General features: G+C 49.7%; 1 protein-coding gene across 27 annotated transcripts in view; it reads right to left on the bottom strand.

The window, feature by feature from the left end:
- Positions 1-12,108, bottom strand: part of ARMC9 (armadillo repeat containing 9) — a 170,559-nt gene that overhangs the window by 112,298 nt on the left and 46,153 nt on the right. For all 27 annotated transcript variants that reach the window (XR_014830205.1, XR_014830204.1, XR_014830203.1 and 24 more), the window contains one exon: positions 2,673-2,707. Coding sequence is in view for 20 of the 27 variants with exons in the window: in XM_085000635.1 (XP_084856761.1) it covers positions 2,673-2,707 (35 nt within the window). In the remaining 7 variants the exon portion in view is untranslated. The remainder of the gene's footprint in view (positions 1-2,672; positions 2,708-12,108) is intronic.

The following is a 12,108-nucleotide window of genomic DNA, read 5'->3' as shown; positions in this document are numbered from 1 at the left end:
CTCCTGGTACCATCTTAAATGTGGATTCACGAAGCACTGGATGAAGGGTTTCCTCCGTTTTCACGGGTGGAATAAAAACTGAGATCAGGAGTTCCCGTCGTGGCGCAGTGGTTAACGAATCCGACTAAGAACCATGAGGTTGCGGGTTCGGTCCCTGCCCTTGCTCAGTGGGTTAAGGATCCGGTGTTGCCGTGAGCTGTGGTGTAGGTCGCAGACGTGGCTCAGATCCTGCGTTGCTGTGGCTCTGGTGTAGGCCGGTGGCTACAGCTCCGATTGGACCCCTAGCCTGGGAACCTCCATATGCCGCGGGAGCAGCCCAAAGAAATAGCAAAAAGACCAAAAAAAAAAAAAACACACACACAAAAAAAAACTGAGATCATGCCTCCGGGAGGTGGGATTTGGCTTACGTTTCCTTCTTTGTATGTTTCTATAGATTCATGTTTTCTATAATGCTCATGTATTACTTAAATTATTATAGGACAAAACTACATGTTAGTTTTTTTGCTTTTTTTTTGGGGGGGGCACACCCACGGCATATGGAGGTTCCCAGCCTAGAGGTCAAGTTAGAGCTGCAGCTGCCGGTCTGCATCACAGCCACGTGGGATCCGAACCGCATCTGCAACCTACACCACAGCTCGCGGCAAGGCCCGATTCTTAACCCACTGAGTGAGGCTGGGGATGGAACCCAAGTCTTCATGGATATTAGTCTGGTTCGTTAACTGCTGAGCCACGATGGGAACTCCCATGTTAGTTTTCTTAATGCTAGTTTTTAAATGGCAGAATGAGAACTTCTTATAAGGCTTGGAGGAAAAAGCCAGCAAAGAGGGCACTGAAGGGGGTCTCAGGAAGTATTTCCAAAAAGGAGCGTCTTCTATTTTATGCAGCTAATGGTAAACCCACTACACGGCACATTGATTATCTTGACTTTTTTTTTTCCTGAGGCAGATACTATTGTGAGTTTAAAAATTAATTAATTCCAATGATCAATAACGGGCCAGTAGTCTTTGAAAGTATCAAGGCCACGAAAGACGAAGCCAGAAGAATGACGACAAATGAAAGGAAACTGAGACATGAGAAGACTAATACGTGATTCTGGATTGAATCTGGGACCAGAGAAAGGACGGGATGGAACAAAAATGTGAATAAGGCCGGCAGATTAGACCATTGTTACCGATTCAGCATTAATTTTCTGATTTCGATCACTGAACTGAGCTTGTGTAAAAGCGTAACTCGGGAACCCGGGTGAAGGGTATATGGCAATGCTTTGTACTATTTTTGCAACTCTGAAATGATCTCCGAATGAAAAGAAAATTGATTTAAAATTCAAACAAGGCTCTTTTTCTAGACCAAAAAAGTTCCATTTGTAAAGCCAAGTTCAATAATATTCTACAGTGGGGGAGCTTCTATTGGAAGGAGGCAGAATGGTCATATTGGGGCCAGATTTACTTGCCAGCAAGGGCAACGTTACCAGCTAGGTTGCTCAGCAACCCCGCGTTTCTGTGGTCCAGCCACTCTCCCATTGCCCATGAGGGAACTGAGGCACAGAGAGGTTATAAACATGGTCCAAGGTCACAGAGCCCCGACAGCCTGTGCTCATAAGCGCTTCATCACACAGCCTCCATCAGAAGAGAACCAAGGGCTCGGTCAATGTCAGACTCTGGCTGGACCGAGGGAGAGGGACGGTTGTACGGACCGCAGTAATCTCGCAGTACCCAGCCCCGCCACGGGAGGCTGGCTCAGCACCCACCCCAGTCCTCAAGGTCCCCAGCGCGGGTTCTCAACTTCCCCGCTCCTGCAACACACCGGTCTGATGAAGTTCCCGGGCACCGGTCATCCCCCGTGGGCGACAAGCCCGCTGACTTGGATGGGAAGGTGCGAGAGTAAACAAAGCCATCCCATGGCCCCGGTCACAGGGCATCAGCAGGGAACATAAAATGTAGACACTGCAACGCTCTGCTGACTGCCCCATGACTGCAATCGAGTAGATTTCTACAGGCGATTATAGGAACAATTCAACGATGTTTTCTAGTTCATATTACCTCAGCAATATACACAGAATTAACTTTAAAAGACACTTCTAGGCTTTCTTATAATTATTAGTATTTCCTTGAAGACCCGCTTGCAGCTCTAGCTAATCAAAGGAATACATCTAAGCTACGTGGTTAAGATGAACACTTATTTTTCTATTTAAAAAATTTTTTTGGTGACACGTGCGGCATGTGGAAGCTCCCAGGCCAGGGACTGAACTTGTGCCATGGCAGCAACCTGAACCCCTGCAGTGACAACACTGGATCCTTAACCTGCTGTGCCACAAGGGAACTCCAAGATGAACATTTATTAAATCTACTTTGAATTCAGTTTAACCCATAGCTATTCGCCTTAGTAACAATTCCTGGGAGTTCCCACCTGTGGCTCAGCAGAGATGAAACTAACTAGCATCCATGAGGACACAGGTTCGATCCCCTATGGGTTAAGGATCCGGTGTTGCCATGAGCTCTGGTGTAGGCTGCAGATGCGGCTCAGATCTGGCATTGCTGTGGCTGTGGTGTAGGCCAGTGGCTACAGCTGTGATTGGACCCCTAGCCTGGGAACCTCCATATGCCTTGGGTGCAGCCCTAAAAAAAAAAAAAAAAGGACAAACAAACAAACAAATCCTAAGAACAATTACTTACACAGGTGCCAAGGAGGCTCTTAGCATGGTTGAAGCCTGAAGGGGAAGAGGACAGAAGAAAAGAGATTATTAAGCTTGGAGAGCATCGCATTAGTCCCAGACCACTGTAATGGCGCGAAACCAACAGATCTGCAAAGTTTTTCATCCATGGGCTTCTCGACCATAATCACATGTCATCTGAAAGTCAGCCCGAGCCCAAGGTGAGTAATACACTATCGATGAACTTCCCAAGGCATGCAGCTCTGGCTTGTCGCTCCTTGTCCCTCCAAGGAGCACCCTATAAAAAAGCGGGTGGGTTCGCCCTAACCAAACTCCCAGAGGAACGTAAAGCTGCCGAGTCAAAGACATCGTAAAGAACGAAAGCAATGAAAACCAGTTTATTATCCTGGTTTTCTTCTTTATTAACATTTTATCTCTGAGTATAAAAATAACACATGCACTTTGTACCAAGTCAAATGCTACAGAGATGGTTATAGAAAAAATTCACCATCCCCCTCCCACTCCCTCCCTTCAGGCCTGCCTATGGGTCAAACCCCTGACTACTTTATGGGCATTCACACCGTCCCGTTTATTGTTCTCTTGTTTTGTTTTTGCCATTATGGGCAGCGCGGTATCAAGCGTGTAACTAAAATAGAGGAACAAACTTAGCAACATAGATGGACCTAGAAATTATCATGCTAAGTGAAGTCAGCCATGCAATGAGACACCAACATCAAATGCTTTCACTGACATGTGGAATCTGAAAAAAAGGACAGACGGAACTTCTTTGCAGAACAGATGCTGACTCCCAGACTTTGAAAAACTTTTGGTCTCCGGAGGAGACAGGTTGGGGGGGGGGGGTGCTTGGGGTGTGGGATGGAAATCCTGTGAAATTGGATTGTGACAACATTGTACAAGTACAGGTGTGATAAATCCCTTAAGTAATTTAAACAAATAAATAAAAAAATAAAAATAAAATAAAAATTTTAAAAAATAAAAATAAAATAAAATAGAGGAACAACCAAAGGCTGTGAATGGCCCATGCGGGAGGTGCTGGGCCAGGGACTGAACCCATGGCACAGCAGTAATCCGAGCCACTGTAGGGACAATGCCAGATCCTTAACATGCTAGGTCGCCAGGGAACACCAGAAGAGTATTTTAAAATTAGTGGTATTGGCTAATTCATATTTCCACAAATAAAATTCATTTACATGCACACACACACCCCTTTTCATAGTTAAGAAAATGTTTCCCAGAATGGAGGTTCCTTAAAAAACTAAAAATAAGGCATTCCCTTGTGGTGCAGCATTGAAGACCCAGTGTTGTCACTGCATTGGCTGGAGTTGTTGCTGTGATGTGGGATTTACCCCTGGCTGGGGAGCTTCTACCTGCCATGGGTGTGGCCAAAAAACCTACAAAAACTAAAAACAGAGGTGCCATATGTTCCAGCAATCCCACTCCTGGGCATATATCTGGAAGAGACAAAAACCCTAATTCAGAAAAATACAAGAGGGAGTTCTTGCCGTGGGCCAGGGGGTAAAGAATCCCGAATGCAGCGGCTCGGGTCACTGCTGAGGCACAGGTTTGATCCAGGGCTGGTGACGCAGTGGGTTAAAGGATCCCACATGGCCACAGCTGGGGTATAGGTCGCAGCTGTGGTTCAGACTCAGTCCCTGGCCTGGGAACTTAGAAATGCTGGGGGTGTGGCCATAAAATTAAAAAAAAAAAAAAGGAAAAGAAAAAAAGATACATACATGTACCCCAATGCTTATAGTGGCACTATTTACAATAGCCAAGACATGGAGGCAGCCTTAGTGTCCACTGACAGATGTGAGACACACACACACACACACACACACACACACACACACACACACACACACACACAGGAAGGTTACTCAGCCATGACAAACGAAATAATGCCTTCTGCAGCAACATGGTGGATTTAGAGATTACTATACTACATGAAGTAAGTCAGACAAAGACAAATACCATATCATATAACTTATAGGAGGAATCTAAAAAAAACACAAATAAACTTAGTTATAAAACAGATAAGAAGAAAATGTTTTCTACCTTTTAAAACACTGATTCTCTCTCCTGCTAAATTCTAAAGCATTCTATTTACCCAGTGAAGAAATGAATTGAAAAGCACTAATAACAGACCCTTTCATGAAAAGGCACAGTATGTGAAACACTATTGAGATTTATTATTCAACCAAAATATTTGTATTTTGAAAAAAAAAAAAAAAAAGGCAGGATGAACTGCAGGAAGAGTGGCCAAGCAGAGGGGGAGGCTGCAGTATTTCATTCGGTAAGTACTTACTGGCTGCCCACCCTCTAACAGGTCTCTGCTAGGCACTGTTGATACTTGGCCAGCAAGGCAAAAGCCCCCTTCTCAGAGAGCTTGCAATCCGGTGGGGAGAATCAATGACCAAATAACTCTCTGTGCCTCATCTGCAAGACGGTGGCAGTGTTAGTACCAGGGGGCAGGTGCCAGCGAGAGCGCGTCAAAGCCAGCGTGGCTTCTGCTCCCTCCCGCCTATCCACACGGAGCTCCCCGCTCCACGGAGACGCTGGAGCTGAGGAGTTCTGAGCTTACGTCATGAAACTGACCTTCACATTGACATCCAGGTATTAACTGGTCCACGGAATGGAGAACTCAGGGCAGGCGACAGCTACCGCTCCCTTCCCCCGACGTGGAGGTGTTAAGAAGAACCTTGGAACACGAAGGGGGCTGCTCTGATCTGCTGAACAATCTTTACTTTGGACTAGATTTCAGAAGGTCACTGCCACCACCCGCAGGTCCTGCTGTGTATGGGCAGTGTGGACACAGCTCAAAAGTCTGGCCAAGAAAGACACGCTCTAGAAGAAAAAGCTGGGAGAGGACTGAAAATCCTCATGAGCTGGAATCATCTCCCCCTCGAGCTCACAGTGGATTCTGGGTCAGGACGGACAGGCCCAGGGAGGATCCCCTTGCTCAGGAGGCCCTGCCTGCAGCCCAAGTGGGCGCCGTGTGACTTTATGTTGGGCGCTCAAGGAAAGGCGCCAGGGCCTGGGGCACCAGGAGGAAGCAGGGGCTCCCAGCCACAGCAGACGTGTGTGACAAGTGGTGGCTTCCCAGCTGCGGAAGCACAGCAGGAACCTTCGGCAGCCTTTTCAAGGCACAAGGAGAAGATAACAGAGCATCGCATGTATTAACCCTTCAATTGGCCGTCGAGCACCTACGCTGGGCCAGGTTCAGGGCAAGGCTCTCTGGAACCCACGGGTGCGGGAGAAATACATTTCTAAGCCAAGCGTGAAATGGCAGAATATGTCTCCACCACTTCTCAGCTACAGGTGAGGAACCTGAGCCTGGCCCTCAGAGGTCACGGTGTGTGTGTGTGGGAGGTAGTTAATGAGGCTACAAGAGCCTAGGACAGCTCCTGGCGACAATAGCAGGAGGAGAGGCTTTGCTAATGATGCATGACATCAGGAAGTATGCTTAGAGAAGTTGGCATGAGGTGTGACATGATGAAAACTGGCCCTTAGTCGCAAGCAACTGGAGGGTTTCCTGGTTTAGACGGGGGGTCAGCAGTCCTGGGACTTCTGCTGGGTGTCGCGCACCTCGGTCAACAGCGAGTCTCAAACTTCGCACATCAAGGGTTTGTTTGGGGACAAGGACATCCTATGGAATTAGCTTCTAGGCAAATACTTTGGAAACTGCAGCTGTGTGCAGCCTGGGGAGGGTCAGAAAGGAACAACCGAGCTCCAGGGTGGCAGGAAGGCACCGTTTGGGGCTGAAAACCAACCAGACGAGGCCCATGTGCCACAGCCCTTCCTCCCCAGCGCTGCACATGTGGGACTAACACTGAGCCCAGGTGCGCGGGGGCTGCAGGAGAGCAGGTGAACGGCAAGGGCAGGACCCCGGCCGGCTGATCCCCAGGAGGGGTTAAGTAAGACGGGACACACGAGGAACTGTGTGCCAGCCACGGGACAGGGGCCAACGGCAGGCCCCCGCGCCAAGAGGAGAGAGGCGCTGTGGCCACGTCTGCCACAGGGAGGGTTGTGACGCAAGAGGGGAAGGAGATGTGCCCGAGGGCCTGGCTGTGCTGGCAAGTTCCAAGACGCCTCTCTGCCCCCCAGGGGACTGGGCCTTGCTTCACCACTGTGGCCTGCAGGGGTCAGAGCGCCTGGGGCTGGGCCTTCTCTGGGTTTCTGTGCCCAGCCCGGCCTGGAGAGACAGATCACGGAGGGCTGGGGGCTCTAGGCCGAGCACTTTGGACCAGAAGCAGTGACGGGTATTAAGCAAGGGAGTAATATGACCGGATTCCTGCAAGGGCCTGAATGCCTCCTAAAACCGGAGGGCACGAACAGATAACACACCAGAAAGGTGACTCCAGCTCCCGTGTGAAGGAGCCATGAGAAAGCCCAGCACCTTGAGGCTGAGATCAGCTGGGAAAAGTGGCTTTAAGCCAGGAGGGAAATAGGAGAACCTGAGCAGACAAAGCAAGAGAGCCGAGGGCAGGAGGGAGGAAGCCCCTGGGATCCCCAGGCCGCCTGAGTGCAGGGCAGAGGACCAGGAAGAGCCCTGGGTGCCCCCGGGCTTCCCTCGGCCTCATTCCCAAGACAGAAATACAGGCGGGAAATCATCCGGGGGGAGGAAAAGAGGAGCCCCGACTTGGACACAGAAAATGTGACATGCGGGTCAGACATCCATGGGGACAAGAAGGCCAGGAGGCCAGGTGTGGAGGTCAGGGGAAAGGTCTGGGCTAAGGGCAGAGTCCCCCTCTGCCAATCACAGGCCTACCGACAGGCTGAGAGCAAGGCGCTCAGTCCTCACAGCACGGGGGACCCGGGCGAGGTGTAGCGGGGACCGGAAGCGGGGTGTGCGGGTCCTCCACACACAGGGCCCCGGGCCCAGAAAGGCTGCCACGGATGCAGTGGGAAGGTGTTTTGTCTGCCAAGCCTTAAGAAAAACACTGGGAGTTCCTGTCGTGGCACAGTGGTTAACGAATCCGACTAGGAACCATGAGGTTGCGGGTTCGGTCCCTGCGCTTGCTCAGTGGGTTAAGATCTGGTGTTGCCGTGAGCTGGGGTGTAGGTTGCAGACAAGGCTCAGATCCCGTGTTGCTGTGGCTCTGGTGTAGGCCGGTGGCTACAGCTCCGATTAGACTCCCAGCCTGGGAACCTCCATATGAGGCAGGAAGCGGCCCTAGAAAAGGCAAAAAGACAAAGAAAGAAAAAAAGAAAAGAAGGAAAACCACCTAGTGCGGACACAAGCTCTGCAGATGTGGACCGGTCCACGGAACAGGACGCTCCAGGAAGACGCCTCCTTAGCAGGACAGTGCCACCGCCAGGCTTCCTGAACAACTGCAAGAGGCCATCCCCCAAAAGGGTCACGGCCACTACACCCGCTATGGCCTGCAAGTTTTTATGGCTCACAACGATGGTTGATTCTGGAAGCAGATGCCTCCTAAGAGCCACATGTCCTGGGTCTCTGATATACCGAATGCCATCACACCTGGAAGTGTTACAATGTCTATTTCCAATAGGGCCTCCTGGGAATTGTTGAAAAAAAGGGAGAGTTAACTCCCAACTGAGCCGGTTTTCCAATAAAGATGCATTTAAATGGAACCTTTCCCATCCAATGAATCACAAACCCAGGGGTGCCCCTGGGTGGGACTTGGGACTCACCCAGGGCGGGGTGTGTGTGTATGTGTGTGTGTGTGGGCGCACTGTGCTCGGATTTTCACCTCGAGATTGTCTGTGCATTCATGCTCGCCCAGTGCAAAGAGGAGGCTGAGAAGAGAGAGCCATTCCAAGGTGCTTTCCAGTGCAATTTGTGACACACCAAGATGCTGCATCATTAGAGACGGCAGAAAACTGACAATGTCTGCCAGAGGAACGGTCAAAGGCCCCACACTGATCTCAAATTACAATTCTAAAAGTTAGGGGAATATAAGTATGTTAAATAGATGTGAAAGACTCAAAAATAGACCAATAATTTAAAAGAGACAGTTGCAGAATGATGTATAACTGAATCTCAAATATGTATAATTTTTAAAGGTCTGGAAGCTCCCATTGTGGCGCATCAGAAATGAATCTAACTAATAACCATGAAGGTGTGGGTTCAATCCCTGGCCTTGCTCAGTGGGTTAAGGATCCAGCGTTGCTGTGGCTGTGGTGTAGGCTGGCAGCTGCAGCTCCGATTCAATCACTAGCCTGGGAACCTCTATATGCCGTGAGTGCGGCCCTAAAAAACAAAACAAAGCAAAAAGGGTCTGGAGGATGCCCATGAAATGTGGTCAGCAACGCCACTTATGGACGAAGGGAGATGGGGTGAGCGTGGAGGAGGGAAGGGGTTTTTGTTCTGCTCCATTCACTGCTAAGTTGTTATATATCTCCCAGCTACACACAATCATATATTCCTCGTGTAATTTTAGGATACAAAACTCTGCCTCTTGTGCTCTGAGGAAGAAGTTTCTTAATACTTACCACTAGATTCTTGATAATATAAAATCATCTAAAACCCCAGCAAAAGATGGGCCCCACGGTTTGGACCCTGATTTGGTTAGGACCACGGCATGACAAACCTAGGGTTAGGGTGGCGACACGCAGTCAAACTGGAAGAGGCCACCGGGGAGAGGCGTCTTCTCAAAAATTTAATCCATCATTATCAACCCTGGGAGCGCCCGGATTGGGTGCCCAGCTCTGATAAAGTGGCCGACTTTTGGACACGGTTACCTGGGCAGGAACGAGGCAGGGTGGAAACACACTGCTTCCACTGAAGCGTCCCCTCTGGGGGGCCCTCCGCCAGTGTCACCTTCACCCAGAACCTCCAGCAGGGGCGCCTTGCTGGATTTGGGACTTGCTGGATCTGCACTGCCCTGCGTCCCCTTCCCCTGGGCAGCGAGGCTGCGAAGAGAGCACAGGCCAGTTTGCTCCCCACCGCTGCTGCCCGGGTGGTGCTGGTGGCAGGGGTGCAGCTTGGCCACAGCTGCCCATGACTAAGGATATTTCTCTAGTTCCAGGGCTCAGAAGTAGGTACCCCACCTGCCTACCAACAAATTCACATTTTCCGAATCAAGCTTTGTCAGGATCATCAGCAATGTCTCCAGCTTCTTTTCCCTTCAGTCTATTGCTGCGTTTTTTCACCTGTCTCAGAACACAGGGGGGAGAAGGGTGCCATTTACCGAGCCCTCCTGAACTTTCAACAGTGAGTGAAGTGGCAGGGGCCAGATTCTCTCTCTCTCTCTCTTTTTTTTAAGGCCCGCACCTGAGGCATATGAAAGTTCCCAGGCTACGGGTCGAATCGGAGCTGTAGCCACCGGCCTACACCACAGCCACAGCAACATGCGTCTGCGACCTACGCCACAGCTCACAGCAACGCTGGATCCTTAACCCACTGAGCGAGGCCAGGGATCAAACCCACATCCTCATGGACACTAGTCAGGTTCATTACCACTGAGCCTCGATGGAAACTCCGAGGGCCAGATTCTTAACAGCCAGATTTAAAAACCAGTAACAAATGTACTAAACTTTATAGAAACCAGCCATTTCTCTGGGGGGCCCCAGCCAGACTCCACTACAGAGGACAGGGAAGCGAAATGCTCAAGCCCCAGGAGGGGCCGATCAAGGACCCAGTGAGAAAGAAGGCGGGTCTGTGCCCACCTATTTCTCTTGAAATTGCTGGCATTCTGTTTGGACTTGGAGGAGAACACATTCCCTTAAAAAATAAAAAAGCAATCTTCTCCTCCCAAATCCGAGGTCCCATCAGGTCAGGCACCGGATTTCCCATCTGAATTATATCCTAATTTCCTCTTCATACGTTATAAATCTGATATTATACTTTGAGTTTAAGCATGCCTAGTCAACTACAATAGCCTTTTATACTTGTATAATGACCCCTCATTCATGTTTTATCACTGTATAAAAAAATATACTAGGAACAATAAAAGATTGTTTGCAGCTTTTATTGCCTGCTACTAAGTCAGTGACACAGTGGGGAAAAAAAAATGGTTATGAGTTAAGGTGAACAGAGCTCATTCTCTCACAGCTTCTGAGGCTTAAGGGAAGGATGGCAGGGAGTTCCCATTGTGGCTCAGCAGTTAACGAACCCGACTAGCAACCCTGGCCTTGCTCAGTGGGTTAAGGATCTGGTGTTGCCGTGAGCTGTGGTATAGGTTGGATCCTGTGTTGCTGTGGCTGTGGCTGTGGCTGTGGCTGTGGCTGTGGCTGTGGCTGTCGGCTATAGCTCTGATTCTACCCTAGCCTGGGAACTTCCATATGCCGCAGGTGTGGTCCCCAAAAGACAAAAGACACACACACACACACAAATTTTTTTAATTAAAAAAAAAAAAAGGGAATACCGCTCCTTTTATTTATTTATTTTTACTTTTTATTTTTTGCTTTTTAGGAACACACCCATGGTATATAGAGATTCCCTGGTTAGGGGTCTAATCGGAGCTATAGCTGCCGGCCTACACCACAGCCACAGCAACACGGGATCCGAGCCACATCTGCGCCCTACACCACAGCTCACGGCAATGCCAGGTCCTTAACCCACTGAGCAAGGCCAGGGATCAAACCCGCAACCTCATGGTTCCTAGTTGGATTTGTTTCTGCTGCGCCACGACGGGAACTCCTATACTGCACCTTTTAAACAGGGTATCAATTTTAAATTGGCTGGATGCATCACTCTGCCAACAGAAAGGATTCTTGTATATGCAAAACAGGATGGGATTTTATAAACAAACCTGACAAACCCTAAATATTTACCGAATTAACACATAAATGGAAGGGAGTGAAGAACGAAGTGGTCCTATCAGACCCAGGCCCTGCTTTGCTAATTACTGCTCGAAAGCCATCACTTCTGTTAACACTCTGATCCTTGCTGTCATCCTTAAGCTGATGAGCTACCACGAAGCACATACCGGACGGAGGGTCAACTCAGCCAGTCCTCAGGATGTGGCGTGAAGCCCCTCATCCCAGAGGGCCCACGAGGGAGTTCTTTTTCAAAACGTGGATGTCTGTGTGTGCTTTACTGGCATTGTTTAAATGGCTCATCGTCTAAGATTTCTGTACACTGACACCACTGCAGCACATCTTAAAGCACGGACGCCACAGCTCCCGTCCTCCACCGTCCACATGCCACAGCCGACCCAGCAACAGCCCTGCGGGACTTCCTCGTGCACCTCGAGGACATGACCCCGCTGCTGGCTCCTACCAGTCACCCCATCCTTGCCACCAAGATCCTCAGGTCCTAGCACCAGACTAACCCTGGAAAGCAGTCTTCTTTTTTTTTTTTTTTTGGTCTTTTTAGAGCTGCACCCACGGCGTATGGAGGGTCCCAGGCTAGGGGTTGAATCGGAGCTGTAGCTGCCCGCCAATGTCACAGCCTCAGCAACCCACCGATGGAGGCCGGGGAGCAAACCGGAATCCTCATGGATGCTAGTCAGTTTCGTTTCCTCTGAGCC

This window comes from Sus scrofa, chromosome 15, assembly GCF_054392235.1.
Source record: "Sus scrofa isolate SSC_HxYL_T2T_F1_AM1 chromosome 15, Sscrofa_HxYL_maternal_Yorkshire_Landrace_v2.0, whole genome shotgun sequence".
Classification (NCBI taxonomy): Eukaryota; Metazoa; Chordata; class Mammalia; order Artiodactyla; family Suidae; genus Sus; species Sus scrofa.
Note: the sequence above shows the minus strand (reverse complement) of the source record. Positions and strands in the feature narration are given on the sequence as shown.